This window comes from Barbus barbus (genome assembly GCF_936440315.1).
Source record: "Barbus barbus genome assembly, chromosome: 34".
NCBI lineage: Eukaryota > Metazoa > Chordata > Actinopteri > Cypriniformes > Cyprinidae > Barbus > Barbus barbus.
In genome coordinates this window covers 582,501-602,066 of record NC_136762.1, presented here as the reverse complement: position 1 = coordinate 602,066, position 19,566 = coordinate 582,501, and the positions used below count along the sequence as shown (strand labels likewise).

At 42.5% G+C, this 19,566-nt stretch overlaps 1 protein-coding gene across 5 annotated transcripts in view; it reads right to left on the bottom strand.

Moving 5' to 3' along the window:
- Positions 1-132: 132 nt before the first annotated feature.
- The window catches only part of sidt2 (SID1 transmembrane family, member 2), a 23,532-nt gene continuing 4,098 nt past the window's right edge, over positions 133-19,566 (bottom strand). For 2 of the 5 annotated variants that reach the window (XM_079392721.1, XM_079392722.1), the window contains exons 4-27: positions 18,633-18,797; positions 17,503-17,548; positions 15,971-16,072; positions 15,777-15,860; positions 15,326-15,425; positions 13,357-13,422; positions 13,183-13,276; positions 12,988-13,043; positions 12,244-12,294; positions 12,089-12,166; positions 9,173-9,288; positions 9,023-9,096; positions 8,866-8,932; positions 8,715-8,788; positions 7,633-7,756; positions 7,428-7,545; positions 6,820-6,956; positions 6,478-6,586; positions 4,009-4,085; positions 3,889-3,935; positions 3,685-3,790; positions 3,356-3,466; positions 1,090-1,203; positions 133-1,004 (exon numbers count right to left, since the gene is read on the bottom strand). In XM_079392721.1, coding sequence (XP_079248847.1) covers positions 942-1,004; positions 1,090-1,203; positions 3,356-3,466; positions 3,685-3,790; positions 3,889-3,935; positions 4,009-4,085; positions 6,478-6,586; positions 6,820-6,956; positions 7,428-7,545; positions 7,633-7,756; positions 8,715-8,788; positions 8,866-8,932; positions 9,023-9,096; positions 9,173-9,288; positions 12,089-12,166; positions 12,244-12,294; positions 12,988-13,043; positions 13,183-13,276; positions 13,357-13,422; positions 15,326-15,425; positions 15,777-15,860; positions 15,971-16,072; positions 17,503-17,548; positions 18,633-18,797 — 2,179 coding nt within the window. In that variant the 3' untranslated portion in view covers positions 133-941. Of the gene's footprint in view, positions 1,005-1,089; positions 1,204-3,355; positions 3,467-3,684; positions 3,791-3,888; positions 3,936-4,008; positions 4,086-6,477; positions 6,587-6,819; positions 6,957-7,427; positions 7,546-7,632; positions 7,757-8,714; positions 8,789-8,865; positions 8,933-9,022; positions 9,097-9,172; positions 9,289-12,088; positions 12,167-12,243; positions 12,295-12,828; positions 12,841-12,987; positions 13,044-13,182; positions 13,277-13,356; positions 13,423-15,325; positions 15,426-15,776; positions 15,861-15,970; positions 16,073-17,502; positions 17,549-18,632; positions 18,798-19,566 lie in introns of all 5 variants that reach the window. The other 3 variants (XM_079392724.1, XM_079392725.1, XM_079392723.1) reach the window with 2 other exon arrangements.

Here is a 19,566-nt window from a genome sequence, read left to right as displayed (position 1 = left end):
AGGTTCAGCTGAACTGTTCTTACTCCACACATCTCTTAAATATTTCTTTATCTTCTCATGTAATGTCAAGGGTATGATCTATTTCAGATGCAGCCGAAATTACAACAATAGTGCTTACACATTTAATTGTTTGATGAAAATGATTGCTAGGGGCCGTTTATTAGTGGCTGATAACAGTAGGGACATATCATAGCATCTCTACTAAATTCTATACCCTTGAAATTGAAATAAAAGCTGCTCATGTTGGGTTGTATCATAATTAAAATGCAGTGGTTTATAATTTCAGATGGCTAGAGATATTTCTTTGTTTATTGAATGTTTAGTTCTTGTAGTAGAGGCACTAAATCCTGCGGGAAACACTGTAAACTGATTGCTTCGGTGCATGGAAACTGAAATCTGTTGTTCCTTCAGCACCGGTCCAGTAATGAGAATCATTATGTCCACTGTCATCATAAAGCAAAACAGATTTACACAGCTGAAAACAACCGTAAAAACTCTTTATTCATTAATCATTCCGTTTGTACTCTGTAAAAACACAAACTGTAATTTTAAGACAGTGCAAAGTTGATTTTCTCAGATCAGAATCATCTTTAGATGAGTGAAGCAGCTCGGCTCTGATTTACAGTCAGAACCACACGGTCCAAAACCACAGACACAGAAGGCCACAGACGGACACAAACGCAGAGAACAGAGAGCAGAGAAACTCCACCGGTACTAAACTGCATTGAGATTAGCAGGGCAGGTCTGAAGCGATTAACACAGTGATGAGGGGAGGAGCTCTGGCACAGTCACTGTCCTATCAGCATTAGTTCTCGTATGAGGCTCCTCCCACAGCATCTCTGACTGGCAGGTAAACATTCAGGTAGCGAGGCCTCTCATTGGCCGACACTCCTGGTGCTGCTCTGTGATTGGCTAGTACAGGGACTCTCGATGTCTGTTCATCAGAAGACGTAGATTTTGTCTCGTTGAACCGCGTCGAGGTCGTCATCCATCGTGAGCAGAACCTAAAACCACAGACAGACGGATGGGTGTTTGTTTGACGAGATGATTTTCAGTTGTCTTTGAGTCTGACTGATGTTCTGGACTCACCAGGAAGGAACCGAACATGGCGATGGAGGACAGGAAGTGCCAGATGTCGTGATCGTCGAAGAAGGAGAGCAGGATACATTCACGGTTGTGCTCACGAGACTCAGCTGGAGTTTTCTGGAGACACACAGATCGATCAACATCACTGCACACAGGTGACACTAGGGCTGCTCCATTACAACAACAATCATAATCACGATTAATTAGCATGATTATGAGTGGCCAATATGATCAAAACTTTATCTGAATGATGTGTGACCCTGGAGCACAAAACCAGTCATAAGGGTATATTTTTTCAAAATTGAGATTTATACATCATGAATAAATAATCTTTCCATTGATGTATGGTTTGTTATGATAGGACAATATTTGTCTGAGATACAACTATTAGAAAATCTGGAATCTGAGGGAGCAAAAAAATCTAAATATTGAGAAAATCTCCTTTAAAGTTGTTCAAATGAAGTTCTTAGCAATGCATATTACTAATCAAAAATGAAGTTTTGATATATTTACGGTAGGAAATGTACAAAATATCTTCATGGAACATGATCTTAATATCCTAATGATTTTTGTCATAAAAGAGAAATGTATAATTTTGATCCATACAATGTATTGTTGTCTATTGCTACAGATATACCTGTGTTACTCATGACTGCTTCTGTGCTCCAGGGACACATATATTTAAAGATAGCGATAAATATGAATAGTCTCATGTAAAATAAAACAGCATAGACTTCACTGTAAGGGTTAACCTTCATTAGTTTCTCATTAAAGCTACAAAAGTAGTTCAGTCAAGAGCCGTGAGTGATTTTGTCTTGTTTGATTAATATTAAGCTCACAGTCGCCGCAGGAATATTAGGCTGCTGTCACTTTAAGAGCCGCACGGATCCAATTGACTGTTTCACACATTTTCATTCTCAACTGTTTACGTTCATTTATTACATAACTAACGAGGGTTTAAATGAATAATCACTAAGCGCCGCATTTTGAGACATTTTTGCATGTATTTGACCGTTTAGGAGCTAAAAGATGACTTTACATGCCCGTGTTCTGCTTCGTCTCTGAGCACACAAATCCTCCCGGGGAACAGTGCAAGTTCTGTTTCGCACTTTTAAAAACATGAATAAATCTAATTGAGTTTAATAAATCAAGCATGTCCCATTTTGCAAAAGTCTCGTTACATGATTTTACTGATTTGCACATGAAATTGGGCTTTTATGGAGGAGCGAAAGCACACCGCTAAAAGGGTGGAAAGGGGCGCAATAATCAAAACTGTATTTCAATTACTTGCACAGCCCTAGGTAACATGGTTACTGACCCGGCGCTCAATGACTTTATTAAACCAGTGGAAGATGAGCTTGTGAATACAGCGATGACGTAAGGGTCACGACACTATATTCCCCAGAACACCACCGCAGGTGTTTTACATCACTGGAACACTGGACGGACCAATCAGCATCTGGCACTGCAACTATGCATGTTATACTTACTTTTATTTGAAGAGCAGCCTGAAGCTAGCTTTACATTACAATGTAAGAACCAAATATAGAAGTTAAACTCCATTATTAATAGCCCAGTAAATAAATTAACCAAATAATGCCAGTGATTTTACCGCTGGTTATGGTTTTCCATTCTTCAGCTCTTGGCAGGTAAGAAGTCGAGCACTGAATGCAAGCAAACACTTTAATGCTAAAGTTCCGTAAAATGGGTAAATAAGCATCCGACTTTATTATAAATAGAAACTTGACTAAAATTATTTAAATGATTAGACCAGAAGCATCATGAGCTGGGATTGATGTAACGCTCAGAAGTTATTTAAATACATGAATATTCAGAAGTTTGTGATGCGTAGCTGTATTTCCAGCATCATTACTCCAGTCTTCAGTGTCACATGATCTTCAGAAATCATAATAATATACTGATTTACTGCTCAACAAACATTTCTGATTATTATCAATGTTGAACACAGTTGTGCTGCTCAATATTTTTGTGGAAACTGTCATACAATTTTTCAGGATTCACAGATGAACAGAAAGAACAGCATTTATTTGAAATAGAAATCTTTTGTTACATTATAAATGTCTTTAGTGTCACTTTTGCTCAATTTAATGCGCCCTTGATGAATAAAACTATTAATATATATACATGTTTTGAATGGTAGTATACATAAATAAAATTCAGGGACAAAAAGGGGTAAAGTGCGTGTGTGTGTGTGAGAGAGAGAGAGAAAGTGCACGCACGCAAGTGTGTGTGAGGGCGAGTGACCCACCTGCCATGTACTGAGACCCTGAAAGAAGAAGAACAGAGCGAAACCCCAGACCACAGCGGTGAAGAGAATACACACCAGAGCCAGACACTTGATTCGCTCGCCGCTGCGCAGCTGCACACACAACAGTTCAATCACAAATAAACACATCTGAACGAGACTAAAACTCAAATCAATCACCGGAGCACAAGCTCCTCTCACAAAAACCACAGGACAGTTCTTCAGATCAGGCCCTCGAGGGCCACCGTCAGTCAGGGCCGGACCTGAAGAACCCTGCGGTGAGACGTCAGGACCACAGGAAGTAGATGATGATGTCATAACGAGAGCAGCACCTTCATTATGATGTAAAAGGCGAAGTAGAGCAGCAGGTTACAGATAGCGATGGCCAGCAGGTACGAAGCAAAGTCGTTGGGTCGCTTGATGAGTCCGTACGCCGCCCTGAACACACACACACACACACACACACAGGGGTCATGCGAGTGCTTGTATCATGTGACTGAGAAAGATGTGAGATGATGATGATCAGCGTTACTTACAGTGACCAGTTCACAATGTTTCCCATCACCAGCAGAACCATTCGATCCTACACACAAACACACACATCAGAGAGATTCACTGTGACAGCTGTGTGTGTGTGTGTGTGTGAGTGTACTCACGATGTACATGGGTCCACTGCACTGCCGAATACAGTCTGTGTAGATCACATGCAAGATCCTGCGTAAGATCCCCGAGTCTGAAACACACACACACAGCATCAGCTTCTCCTGCTGAATATGTCAGACGTGTTGAGTGTGTGTGTGTGTGTGTGTGTGTGTTTGTATGCATGTAAATGAGCGTTTACGTGCGTGTGTGTAAGATAGGGTGACCATACGGGCCATTTTTACGTGTCCTTGCCAGGATTTCTATATTGCCTGAAATACCCAGGTTTTGGCTGTTTGCACTGTGCAGATCGATCGTTGTATGACATTCACGAGAGCTATAGAGAGCAGAGCAGACGGCTCCTTATGCTTTCGAATCGCTCTCGCGGTACTTTGGCGTCATACAATGATCGGTGCGCAGTGTTGGATTACAAATTTATAAAATGATAAATCTAGGTTCCAATGTAATAGTATATAAACTGAAACATTGCGTTTTACATTTTGAGGTAAAGATGACATTCTAAGAAGATCAAGTCAGGCAGCCCAGGTGTCTGATACATTAACCTTTTGTCTTTATGCACTTCATGACCATTTGACAGGGTCCCAAGTTAAAGGTGAATGCTAAAGGTCAGGCTCAGCTGTGCCTCTGTCTCTATGATAATGTGAAGGTATGGGTGATTCTGTCAGGCTGATTGGATTAGCACCTATGCATTTGAATCACACTGTTATGCTGATGAGGTCAGGGCTGGGGAAATTCTGCTAATGGGCTGATTCCTGTACTGCATTTGCATGCTTTGTTTAGATTGTCTCCACCTCTATGTATCCCGCCCCCTTGAAAGGTATAAACTCTACTCTGCTGAGCTATAGCGACGCACAGCGAGTTCTCAATAAAGAGTAACTTCTGCTTGAAAGATATCCCAACGTCTCCTGGTCTCTGTTTCCATGAGGAAAAAGTTTCCTACAGCAGTGACACTTCAAGTCGAACAAACAAACAAACACACGAGCGTATTTGTATCGCTTTGATCGTTCTCTGTAGATCTCACCTTCTCATGAGCCATGATTGGTCGATTATGTACAATTAATACCTGCATGTTATTGCTGAAACTACTTCGGATGTTTTAGGCAATATAAAAATCCTGGCCAGGACGTGTCCCGTATAAATGGCACATATGGCCACCCTAGTGTAAGAGAAAGAGTGTGTGTGTGAGTGTGTACGTATTTAGCTATACTTGTGAGGACCAGATGTCCCCACAAGGATAGTAAAGCCTGAGATTTTTGACTTTGTGAGGACATTTGGCCGGTCCTCACAAGGGAAATAAATGATTAAAAATACTAAATGAAGTTTATCTTAAAATGTAAAAATGCACAAAGTCTCCTGTGAGGGCTAAGTTTAGGTGTAGGGTAGGTGTAGGGCAATAGCACACACAGTTTGTTCAGTATAAAAACCATTACGCCTATGAGAGTCCTCTCAAGTATAGCAAAACCAACATGTGTGTGTGTGTGTGTGTGTGTGTAAGACAGTGTGAGTGTGTGTATGTGAGAGAGAGAGTGTGACTGTGTTTGTAAGACAGTGTGATTCAAGATTTTCTTATTTGTCACATACACAATTATACAGAGTATAACCAGCAGTGAAATGTAAGTGTGAGAGAGAGTGTAAGTGTGCGTGTTGGTGATGTGTGGATGAGCTAAACGTCACCCGAATCCGCAGCTTCAGATAAATTATCCACCCGCCAACCGCCCGCACCTATAATTGTGTCTGATTTAGATAACCGCACCCGATCGTCACATTCAGGGTTCATACGGTCATGAAAAACCCGGAAAAAAGTGGAATTTTAAAACAGCAATTTCCAGGCCTGGAAAGTTTTGGAAAAGTCATGGAAATCTATTTCACAATTCTCTGTACAATAGAGTTCTGAGGTCCTGAATTTCAGTGCGGAATTGCGCATATAATCGCATTACTCATTCCCACAGCTTTCAACTTTAAAATGAGGGAAATTACTGCAAAACATGTATTCATTATAGCGTTTAGGTTAGATGAGTAAATAAATCCACACAAACCATCAGATCAAATCAGTCATTTGAAAACAGCTGAACCATGTCTTCTCTCTTTGACCTTCTCTTCACATCTACAGCTGCACGCTGCGATACAAGACTTTAGCTCACGTTTCAGTACAGTTGACAGAATTGTCAATTTCCTAATCAGTCATTGTTGCATCGTCACAAAAATGTATTATTTTCACGCCTTTTTAAGCCTTTTGGTACTCATGCTCTCCAGAGGCGCTTTTCTGTGCGCTCAGTCGGCCAAAGCAAATCTTGTTGTACTTAAGTGGCCAAATACACACTAAATGGCCGAGAGAGAGAGAGAAAGAATGTGTTTGTGTGTAAGAGAGAGTGTGTGTGTGAGAGAGTGTTGAGTGTGTGTTTGCATACGTGTAAAGGTGTGTGTGTGTGTAAGAGAGAGAGTGTGTATGTGTGTGCGTAACTCACTGAGTCTCCAGCGGCCCATGTAGTAGAGCTGTGTGCTCAGCAGCAGCGTGGCCAGTATGTGTATGACAGAGAAAATGATCCAGAAGGCTGTGTTACCCTTACCAAACACCTACACACACACACACACACACACACACACACACACAGGTTAGACTCATCTCAGAAACATTCATGGTTTTTCTACCAGGTTAATGATAGTTTGTCTCCTAACTATCTGTTGATTCTTAAACCAACCCTCATAAAAACCTGCATCACTAGACTGAAATAGAAACATGATTTATGAGATCATACATTGAAAACAAAGGCACGTGTGTGTGTGTGTGTGTGTGTGTAAGCTCTCACCACTCCCAGCACAGAGAAGAATATGACGGCAGCCAGACAAGCGTAAGCGGAGTATGCACTGGCGTTGATGTCCGGGTGTCTCTTCTGATACAGCTTCAACATACACAGTCCAGCAATCATATACATGAACGAGGTGTCTGAAACACATAAGATAAACAAGATCCCAGATTCCCAAACTTTATTATCAGCATTTTTTACAGTCACTTGTCGCCATCTAGTGGACAAACAATGCAATCAACAAACATTATTTGAAGCACCAATTACTTTTGATCGCTACCGTAGACATCAGTGTTTATATCTGAACGACAAACTTTTATTCCAGTATTTCTGTGATCATATGAATCACTGTAAGGCAGATATAATACTGTGTTGTTGAAAAGACTGTTTGTGAAGCTGTTTCTTACCTAAACACGTCCGCTCTCTTTGTCAGCACAAACACAGATCTGAATGTTCTGGTATGATTCTCTCAAAAGGTTTAATAGACAGGTGAATCGTTGTCATTTAGAAATGAGATTGTGTGGATGTTTGAATTGAGATCGCGATCTTTTAACGATTCATGCAGAATCATGCAGCTCTAGCCTGTGTTACATCAGCTTCATCACACTCACCGAACTGGAAGTTGGTGTAGTTTGGACAGACATGGTAGCAGGCGCTGAGTAGCCCCTCCATCATCAGAGCAGTGCCCATGGCGTAATACAGGCCGAAGTGCTTGGGAATGCCACACTCCTGAAAGACAAACAGCTGATCAGAACACGTGTCTGAAGTGCTGCAGAGAGTCCGAGTGGATATGACGCTTGTGTTTGCGTGTCTCACCAGCGCTGTGCTGTCGTTGCGCTCGAGCGCGCGGTTATGAAGGATGTCCCTCTGTAGGATGATGAGCAGGAAGAGCAGCCCCAGCAGCACATAACCCAGGTTACTCAGGATGTTATTGAAGGAGCTGAAAACATCACAACACTCACATTTACCTTGTCCTTGATGAGAACAGGCTTTATGCTGTTTATTATCCACTAATTACTTCCAAAATTAAATTCACGTTTATTTGTATAGCGCTTTTCACTATACAAATCCTTGCAAAGCAGCTTCAAAATTAAAGTTTCTACATTATATTTAGGTGTAGCTTATCAGTGGTGACTATGTAAGGGTGATGTCCATATGGCAGAAATGTGACCCGGGACCACAAAACCGGTCATAAGGGTCAGTTTTTTAAAATTGAGGTGTATACATAATCAGAAAGCTGAATAAATAATATTTCCATTGATGTATGGTTTGTTAGGATAGGACAATATTTATATTTATAAAAATATAAATTTATATTTTTTTCTTTTATTTTTTCTACTTTTCTTTTTCTTAATATTTGTCTATACAATTGCACTGTCCTTGGAGCGGACCTGACTGCTGGTTATACCCTGTATAATTGTTTATGTGACAAATAAAAATCTTGAATCAATATTTGTCTGAGATACAACTATTTGAAAATCTGGAATCTGAGGGAGCAAAAAAATCTAAATATTGAGAAAATCTCCTTTAAAGTTGTTCAAATGAAGTTCTTAGCAATGCATATTACTAATCAAAAATGAAGTTTTGATATATTTATGGTAGGAAATGTACTAAATATCTTCATGGAACATGATCTTAATATCCTAATGATTTTTGTCATAAAAGAGAAATGTATAATTTTGATCCATACAATGTATTGTTGGCTATTGCTACAGATATACCTGTGTTACTCATGACTGCTTTTGTGCTCCAGGGACACATGTGTACAGTAAAAATCATGTAGTTAATGACATGTATTCAAATAGTCAGTGAACACTTTCAACAGTAATGATTATATGTTGCAACCATATTTATAGCAAAATTTGGTAGTTTTGTCTGAAGAATGCACACACACACACCTCAGTGCTCCAAGAGGGTGTGCACACAGGAAGTTATAATAGCAGATATCTTGGTTTCCTGTGACATTTACAACCTGTCAGAAAATACAGATTAATAGTCATCATGAATCCAATCAAGACACGGCATGAGACACAAACAGAGATTTCCTACTGTCTGATAGGTGATAACCAGCTGAATGACAGGAAGAGCGTAAAACACTCCGATCGTAGCGATGTTCCTGCAGTGAAAACACACACACATCGCAATCACTGGAGGTATAACATACACACACACACTTTCTGTCCTGACCCGTGTGTTTGAGACTCACCAGAAGTAGATCTGGTATTTCTTGCTGAGGATGCGCTTGTCTTTACGAGCGAGATCAGAGACGCACAGGAACTTCTGCGAAGGGCAGAGATCACAGTAAATAAACACTCACACAGTTATAGTTGTGTGTTTTTCCCGGTAGGTCGAGCACCTTCGTACGGACAATGTTTTTGTCCGAGTCGATGTCGGCCAGCGTGTCGTAATCGTCCTCTTCTACTGAACTCAGAGACTCTTGTCGACTGCGGCCGACGCTCTCTAAGGAACGCTCTAGAACACAGAAAACACAACACTGATCAGCAGACCTCAGATTTATATCATCATTATGGATGGATCACTGAATGAATTCCTGAAATAGACGCTGACATCATTCATTACATCATTTATTAGACTTTCCATGCAAAAACTGTGTCGATATTAGTCGACTAACCGCTAGTCGACGAGAAGAGGCTTAGTCAACCAAAATTGTATTAGTCGCAGAAAACAACAAAACCAGATTGGCGAAGTCACGCAGACCGTTAACGGCTGATCGAGCAGGACATCCAAACGCTCGCCTATCATTCATCGACCTCAAACAGCATATCATCTGAAATATGCAAGTATTAGCAACTTTACATGACTGCTCAATCTAATGTTAATCTAGAGAAATGTGTGCTGTTCAGTGTCTGTGGAGAGTGGAGCTGAACAGTGGATCACTGCAAGACAGATGGAGGCGCTGGTCACTTGCTCTTAAAATACTCCCTCATTTTCGCTCAGACAGATAAGAGTAATGCATCTTTCGAATCTATAAAGACTCTGTTTATTTGTGTGCACTCACAATAACAACAAAACATTGAGCTTTTGTAAAATAATGAAAGCAGTCAGGATGCGCTTTCTGCCGTCTCTGTGAACTTGAGCACGAAACTCAGTGTAAACTTGCCTTACAGACATTAAAAACATATCTATAGAGAGTGAAATGTCTTCATTCAAATGAACCAATTCAAATGGAAAACAAATATTGTCAGATCATGTAACCTGTATGAAACATGTATACAGGTGCATCACTCCTGCGGAGATGACGAGTCAGTGTCGCCGACTTCATCTCTTAAACCAAGAACAAAGAAAGCACTTGTTTAGCAATAAATTATTAAAATGTTAATGCAGTCTCCTTACTGTTTTCCCTGACACATTCATAATCATTACTTCTGCAGGTGTGCTGTGGCAAGCTTTATGCGTCTGCTTGAGCGCTTATTATATGTAGGCAATTAAGGCTCATTATTAAAGGCTGTGCTGTCCAGCTATCATCCATCTTCACACAGATCTTCAATAGATCACTGGAGCTGTGTGAAGTCCCCTCATGCTTCAAATGCTCCACCATCATCCCTGTACCCAAGAAACCCAAAATCACAGGACTTAATGACTACAGACCTGTTGCTTTAACGTCTATGGCGATGTGAAGTCATTTGAGAGGCTTGTGTTGGCACACCTGAAGGACTTTACTGATCCCTTACTGGACCCCCTGCAGTTTGCCTACAGAGCAAACAGGTCTGTGGATGATGCAGTCAACATGGGACCAGGGACTTATGTGAGGATCCTGTTTGTGGACTTCAGCTCTGCTTTTAACACCATCATCACGGAAACCCTTCAGAATAAACTAACCCAGCTCTCCGTCCCCACCTCCGTCTGCCAGTGGATCAACAGCTTCCTGACAGACAGACAGCAGTTAGTAAAGCTTGGCAAATTCACATCCAGCACTCGAACCATCAGCACTGGAGCTCCTCAGGGCTGTGTTCTCTCCCCACTGCTCTTCTCCCTCTACACCAACGACTGCACATCTAAAGACCCCTCTGTCAAGCTCCTGAAGTTCACAGACGACACCACACTGATCGGCCTCATCCAGGACGGTGACGAGTCTGCTTACAGACAGGAGGTTAAGGAGCTGGCTGTCTGGATCTCTCAGGACCGGAAGTGGGATCTCAGCAGAGATTGTACTTTCTTCGTCAACTGAAAAAGTTCAACCTGCCACAGTAGCACATGACATAGTTTTACTCTGCTGTTATTGAGTCGGTCCTGTGCTCTTCTATAACTCTTATGATTTGGGTCAGCCAACAAATCAGATATAAGAAGACTGCAGCGGACTGTTAGGTCAGCAGAAAGGGTCATTGGTGTCCACCTGCCCAGCCTTCAGGACTTGTACTACTCCAGAGTGGAGAAACGGGCAGGTAACATCATCACAGACCCCTCTCACCCTGGACACGACCCGTTTGTGCTTCTCCCCTCAGGCAGACGCTACAGATCTCTGTGCACTAGAACATCTAGGCATAAAAACAGTTTTTCCCCCATGCCATCTCCAGCCTAAACAACTAACACAGGAATTATTACCGGTGTCCTGTAATTCATGCCTGTAACTCATTCCCCATCTCTAATTATTGACTCTCTCCCTAGTACTTTGTAAATATATGCATATTTTTCTAAACAGCTGTATATAGAGAGTAAATAAGGCACAAATCTGTACATAAATCTTCTGTTCCAGATCCTTACACATTATTATTATTATTGTTAAGTCTTATTTAAATGTTTCTGTTCTCATGTCAGATATGTATGCATGTATGTATCAGAGCTTCTTAACCACAACAAATTCCTTGTGTGTTTGCGCACACTTGGCAAATAAAGCTGATTCTGATTCTCAATCAAGTAATCAATCAAATTATTATGATTTAAATGGTTTATTAATAAACGTGCGATTAGTCGACTAATACTTCAAAATGAATGACTACTAGTCGACCAGACAAATCTTTAGTCGAGGGCAGCCCAAATCATTTCCAATGCTTTTCAGGACATCGGACCAATATTTGTGGGATTCTGATTTTGGATTGGGTGGGATTTCGTATGGAGGTGCTGATTGGCTGATTTATAAAGTGGGCGTGTCACCAATGCGGATGGCTACATGATGTGCTGCGGTTATTCGTCGTTTAAAAGTCTCCGATCCTAAGTGGTAAAAACACACCAATCAGAAAGCAGAGCACATCAGACAGCCAATGAGAGGGCAGTGAACTGGCAACATGAATATTCTGTGTGTGTGTGTGTATACCAATGTATCCGTAGGTCCCATCGGCCGATGTTAAACTGTCAGTAACAGCTTCAGAGCTCAGTGTGCTGCCGTTATCAGCTAGAGAAACAGCAGACAGATTAAAACACATCTGACACAGAAAGAATCAATCTGAGTGAAAACTTTCACAAACTTACCAAATGAACCGTATTCATAGGGAGACACTGGAGCCTTTCCTGAAACACACACTGTGGGTTAGATAGATGCTCGTGTGTGTGTGTGTGTGTGTGTGTGTGTAACTCCATCTAAATCTTCAGTACTGAATATCATACACAGTTCAGTTACTTACAGGAGTGATGCCACATTTACACAAAATCAACACAGAACTGATCTAAACAACTAGTATAATAGTCTTTAATATTTCAAACACTGCTGGCATTCATGCTTCTTTCTACAGAGATTACTCGATCATTCAGCAGAGTCACTCCTGTGTGTAAATGAAGCTGTCATGCCCAAAACTGAGATTAAAAGATGTTACTATTCACTTCTAAACAGGAGTGTGTTAGTGCTGGGTTAGTTTACAGCAGTGATGTCACAACTACAGATGTGCACAGGAAGTTCCCATAAAGAGAGAGAGTTTGTGAGCAAATGAAAGCGGGAAGTGTCGTATCTTGCACACACAGATACTCACACACACACTCACACACACACACACACACGCACGCACGCACGCACACACACTGTGAGAGACAGCATGCAAATAAATCACACACAGATCTTACCCAAGAGAGACGCTAAACACACAAAGATGCCGAAAAGGAAATAAAAGAATAAACACTTTAATAAAGTCACTCATTGCATTAAAGACATTCATAATTCTGTGATCCGGATTAATTATTAGATTACAGTTAACACTCCTACAGATGTGTGTGTTTGGTTACCTGTCTCAGCAGGTGAGGTGTCTATGTTCAGAAGCCCCTCCCTCTTCCTGTTCATCCTGAGAAAGACAGAATGTGATTGGCGGTCATTTAATCGTCACACGTCATCATGAAAACCATTGATTACTGGATTTATTCAGTGTCGCTGGCATCATGTTTCAGGCTCAGAGCAGCATCTGTGTCACAATCACTTCAAACCTCTTATTCTCCAAACACGCCAAGAGAAACGTTAGCAGATAGAAGGACAGGAAGATCCCCAGGCAGAAGAGCATCCCCATCACATACACCTCCGCTAGAGAACAGACAGAATGAGCCAATGAACTGATGGACGGATGAATGAATGACTGAGTGAATGTGTAGTGTGCTGCTCACAGTTAATGGCAGGAGAAACAATCACATCCAGAGTTTTACTGCGATTCCCAGCGTCCAGCAGCTTGTCTGAGGAAACACACACAATCACATCAAACATGGATTCTGATTGGCTGCAGTAAAGTAACACTGTGCTCTGACCGGCTGCATTAGAGTAACACTCTGCTCTGATTGGATGCAGTACAGTAATCCTGTGCTCTGACTGGCTGCAGTAGAGTAACCCTGTGCTCTGACTGGCTGCAGTACAGTAACCCTGTGCTCTGACTGGCTGCAGTACAGTAACCCTGTGCTCTGACTGGCTGCAGTACAGTAACCCTGTGCTCTGACTGGCTGCAGTACAGTAACCCTGTGCTCTGACTGGCTGCAGTACAGTAACCCTGTGCTCTGACTGGCTGCAGTACAGTAACCCTGTGCTCTGACTGGCTGCAGTACAGTAACCCTGTGCTCTGACTGGCTGCAGTACAGTAACCCTGTGCTCTGACTGGCTGCAGTACAGTAACCCTGTGCTCTGACTGGCTGCAGTACAGTAACCCTGTGCTCTGACTGGCTGCAGTACAATAACACTGTGCTCTGATTGGCTGCAGTAAAGTAACACTGTGCTCTGACCGGCTGCATTAGAGTAACACTCTGCTCTGATTGGATGCAGTACAGTAATCCTGTGCTCTGACTGGCTGCAGTACAGTAACCCTGTGCTCTGACTGGCTGCAGTACAGTAACCCTGTGCTCTGACTGGCTGCAGTACAGTAACCCTGTGCTCTGACTGGCTGCAGTACAGTAACCCTGTGCTCTGACTGGCTGCAGTACAGTAACCCTGTGCTCTAACTGGCTGCAGTACAGTAACTCTGTGCTCTGATTGGATGCAGTACAGTAACCCTGTGCTCTGACTGGCTGCAGTACAGTAACCCTGTGCTCTGACTGGCTGCAGTAGAGTAACCCTGTGCTCTGACTGGCTGCAGTACAGTAACCCTGTGCTCTGACTGGCTGCAGTACAGTAACCCTGTGCTCTGACTGGCTGCAGTACAGTAACCCTGTGCTCTGACTGGCTGCAGTACAGTAACCCTGTGCTCTGACTGGCTGCAGTAGAGTAACCCTGTGCTCTGATTGGCTGCAGTACAGTAACCCTGTGCTCTGATTGGCTGCAGTAGAGTAACCCTGTGCTCTGACTGTGCTCTGATTGGCTGCAGTACAGTAACCCTGTGCTCTGATTGGCTGCAGTAGAGTAACCCTGTGCTCTGACTGGCTGCAGTACAGTAACCCTGTGCTCTGATTGGCTGCAGTAGAGTAACACTGTGCTCTGACTGTGCTCTGATTGGCTGCAGTACAGTAACCCTGTGCTCTGACTGGCTGCAGTAGAGTAACACTGTGTTCTGATTGGCTGTAGTAGTGTAACACTGTGCTCTGACTGGCTGCAGTAGAGTAACACTGTGCTCTGATTGGCTGCAGTAGAGTAACACTGTGTTCTGATTGGCTGCAGTAGTGTAACACTGTGCTCTGACTGGCTGCAGTAGAGTAACACTGTGCTCTGACTGGCTGCAGTAGAGTAACACTGTGTTCTGATTGGCTGCAGTAGTGTAACACTGTGCTCTGACTGGCTGCAGTAGAGTAACACTGTGCTCTGATTGGCTGTAGTAGAGTAACACTGTGTTCTGATTGGCTGCAGTAGTGTAACACTGTGCTCTGACTGGCTGCAGTAGAGTAACACTGTGCTCTGATTGGCTGCAGTAGAGTAACTGTGCTCTGACTGGCTGCAGTAGAGTAACCCTGTGCTCTGATTGGATGCAGTAGTGTAACACTGTGCTCTGACTGGCTGCAGTACAGTAATCCTGTGCTCTGATTGGCTGCAGTAGAGTAACACTGTGCTCTGACTGGCTGCAGTAGAGTAACACTGTGCTCTGATTGGCTGCAGTAGTGTAACACTGTGCTCTGACTGGCTGCAGTAGAGTAACACTGTGCCCTGATTGGCTGCACAAACCAGGTAAGAGTGGGTAGAATCGCAGCGGTCCTCCGCACGCCTCGTCTTCAGTCTTCACCACTACCACCACATAGAAACTGTTACTGGGGAAATCCTTCCTCTGAAACACACGGAACACACATCCTCACACAATAGTAATAATAACAGCAGTACACTGATTCTGTGTGCTAGTGCACCCGTCCCCGTCAATCAAACAGATACAGAAACATATTTCAACCATGTTTAATTAAAAATGCAAATAGACACTGAATGCGAGATAAAAGCCACTGCAAACCTTTTAGTCAAAAAGCGGCAGATATTTTAGTCACATGACCTCAATGCCTGACTACAATATTACATGAAAAACAGTTTCAGTGATGGTTAGGCGACATAAAATGTCATTAGCTTAGTTTAAAACATTTGCATCAGTGGAAAGCTCTTGTGATGAGCAGTGTGTGTGTGTGTGTGTTACCTGCACTGTGATGGCAGCTGTGGTGGTCATAGTCTGATACATTCCAATAAACGCCACATTATTATCCAGATCATAAACTGGACACTGGACAGACCGAGAGAGACAGACAGACAGATATCACTGTATGCACATCTGACTGACTCTGAAATATGTGTGTGTGTGTGTGTGTGTGTGTGTGTGTGTGTGTTTCTCACCTGGATGTCCTGTATTGACATGACTGAGCAGGGGAAGTTCTTCTGTGAGTTCACCTTCACAATCACTGTGTCCACACCATCCGGAAACACGTACTTAAAGAACTGCACGCAGACACACACACACACACACCATCACTGCAGGAGTTCTCTCTAAATCTATATTTTGGGGTAAACAAAGTGTTTTAAAAAGGAAAAAATGCAGAATATTTTCTTTTAGGTTTAGTGTTCAGTGTTTATAATTAGCTATGATATTAGTTAATTATTATTATAGCTATAGCCATGGTGATTAGCTATTAGCTATAAGTCTAGGCAGTGCCCACATTTATAGAGATAAGTAAACGTTTGTGTGTGTGAGTGTGTGAGTGAGTGAGTGTGTGAGTGAGTGTGAGTGAGTGAGTGAGTGTGTGAGAGTCAGTGAGTCAGTGAGTGTGTGTGTGTGTGTGTGTGTGAGAGAGTGAGTGAGTCAGTGAGTGTGTGTGTGTGAGAGAGTGAGTGAGTGTGTGTGTAAGTGAGTGAGTCAGTGAGTGTGTGTGTGTGTGTGTGAGAGTGAGTGTGTGAGAGTGAGTGAGTGAGTGTGTGTAAGTGAGTGAGTCAGTCAGTGAGTGTGTGTGTGTGAAAGTGAGTGTGTAAGTGAGTGAGTGAGTGAGTGTGTGTGTGTGTAAGTGAGTGAGTCAGTGAGTGTGTGTGTGTGTGTGTGTGTGTGTGTGTGTGAGAGTGAGTGAGTGAGTCAGTGAGTGTGTGTGTGTAAGTGAGTGAGTCAGTGAGTGTGTGTAAGTGAGTGAGTCAGTGAGTGTGTGTAAGTGAGTGAGTGAGTCAGTCAGTGAGTGTGTGTGTGTGAGATAGAGTGAGTGAGTGTGTGTGTAAGTGAGTGAGTCAGTGTGTGTGTGTGTGTGAGAGAGTGAGTGAGTCAGTGAGTGTGTGTGTAAGTGAGTGAGTGAGTCAGTGAGTGTGTGTGTGTGTGTGTGTGTGTGAGAGAGAGAGAGTGAGTGAGTGAGTGTGTGTAAGTGAGTCAGTGAGTGTGTGTAAGTGAGTGAGTCAGTGTGTGTGTGTGTGTGTGTGTGTGTGAGAGAGTGAGTGAGTCAGTCAGTGAGTGTGTGTGTGTGAGAGTGAGTCAGTGTGTGTGTGTGTGTGTGTGTGAGAGTGAGTGTGTGTGTGTGTGTAAGTGAGTGAGTGTGTGTGTGTGTGTGTGTGTGTGAGAGTGAGTGTGTGTGTGTGTGTGTGTGTGAGAGAGTGAGTCAGTGAGTGAGTGAGTGAGTGAGTGAGTGTGTGTGTGTGTGTGTGTGCGAGTGAGTGTGTAAGTGAGTGAGTCAGTGAGTGTGTGAGTGAGTCAGTGAGTGAGTGAGTGTGTGTGTGAGAGAGAGAGTGAGTCAGTGAGTGTGTGTGTGAGAGAGAGAGTGAGTCAGTGAGTGTGTGTGTGAGAGAGAGAGTGAGTGAGTGTGTGTGAGAGTGAGTGAGTGAGTGAGTGTGTGTGAGAGTGAGTGTGTGTGTGTGTAAGTGAGTGAGTGAGTGAGTGAGTGAGTGAGTGAGTAAACCTGTGGTTGGGACGGCGTCGCATTGAAGCTGAATTTCTTGTCTGTCCTGTGAAAAGAGAAGCATGACATTCCTAAAGATCAGAGAACACACCCTTCTGATGCAAACAGGACACTAAAAAGCTCCGGGCCACAGGTTTAAAGCAGTGCACCAAGAAAACAGTGAGACTGAACAGGTCTGGATTAGGGCTGCACAATATATCGTCTCAGCATCGATATCGCGATGTGCGCATCTGTGATAGTCACATCGCAGGATGTGTGATGTTTAGTATACTGATCGTTATAATTATACTGGTTGTTTTGTTTGCTCACACACAGACTCTGTCTGTCACTTTGCTCTACACCGGACACAACAAAGCGACCTTTGCACATCATTTGAACTTTGTGTCAGTACGTCATAAACAGAACGTGGCATCAGTTTACTGTCGGGGATCTGTCTGTTGCGCAGCATCCAGTATAGACAGCATCACTGATTATAATGGTTCTACAGTATTTTGTCGTCCGGTGTAGACACGGTGAGAGCCACACAGATGCACATGAATTATGCTCACTTCTGCATCTATTTGTTCCTGAAATTACACATACGCACAAAATTATGTCAAAATGCATGTCTCTGCAAGTAAACACAGTTGCTTATGGCTCAGGTAAACAATTGAGAAAGAAACTGGATGTGTAACAGTATATTCACAGCAGTTTAATGTTCCTGAGGCTCTCTGTGTCTTGAATGTTAATCAAACAACAAAACAGAGAGAAAAATAACTTTTGTAGCTATAACACAGATTTATTAGATTTAATTTAAACAGTGAAGATTGTGCAGTGTCATTTTACATTTGATTATTCAATTTCTGTACCTGAATACGGTTAGACGTACCTGAAAAATATAAAGCGCTCTTTATTTCATTTGTATCTTTTTTCTATTATATTTATGTTTGTAAATTGTTTATTTTCTATGCTGATTTACCCACCTACAAAATCACCCCAAACATTAACAAGTCATCTGGTTATTTTTTTTCATATCCCAATATATAATCGCAGAAAAACTAAATATGGCAATGTGTGTTTTCTGGACCAGATTGAAGCGCAGGGAGTGTGGATATCAGCCGATTGTGCCTGAACTGGTCTCAGTGACTCACTGCAGCGTGAAGCTGTCCACGCGACTGACGCGCAGCTGATAGTGGACCCCTGCGCTGGACAGCGTCGACACGTCCACATAGAAGAACTGCATCTCTGCCACGGCTTTGGTGGGCGGCTGACACAGTGTACGGCCCACCTGTGTGTACTGGTACTTCCTCTGATACCTGCAGACAGAGAAAACACTCATTCACATCCTCACACAGGGCTCTTAAAAAAACAATTAAAGGGTTAGTTCACCCCAAAATGAAAATTCTGTCATTAATTACTGTCCCTTGTGTCGTTCCAAACCCGTAAGACCTTCGTTCATCTTCAGAACACAAATTAAGATACTTCTGATGAAATCCGAGAGCTCTCTGACCCTGCATAGACAGCAATGCAACTGAAATGCTCCCAGACCCAGAAACATAGCAAGGACATCAGTAAAACAGTCCATGTTCAGTAGCTCAACTGTAATTTTACGATCAATATTTTTGTTTTCTTTGTGCACAAAAAGTATTCTTGTAGCTTTGCAAAATTAAAGTTGAGCCACTGATGACACATGGACTGTTTTAACAATGTCCTTACTACATTTCTGGACCTGGGAACGTTTCAGTTGCATTGCTGTCTATGCAGGGTCAGAGAGCTCTCGGATTTCATCAGAAGTATCTTAATTTGTGTTCTGAAGATGAACGAAGGTCTTACGGGTTTGGAACGACATGAGGGTGAGTAATTAATGACAGAATTTTCATTTTGGGTGAACTATTCCTTTAAAAACATACAGTGTGAGAACTAAACAGATGAGTTTATTGCTTCATTTGTGCTGCTTATGTAAAAACAGAAGTTCATGAGGAACTGAAAGATCAAAGTTCACACGATTGAACAAATCATCATATCGAAGTTCAAAATTAACTCTGACACCTGATTATCATCTGACTCCAGCAATATTAATATTTA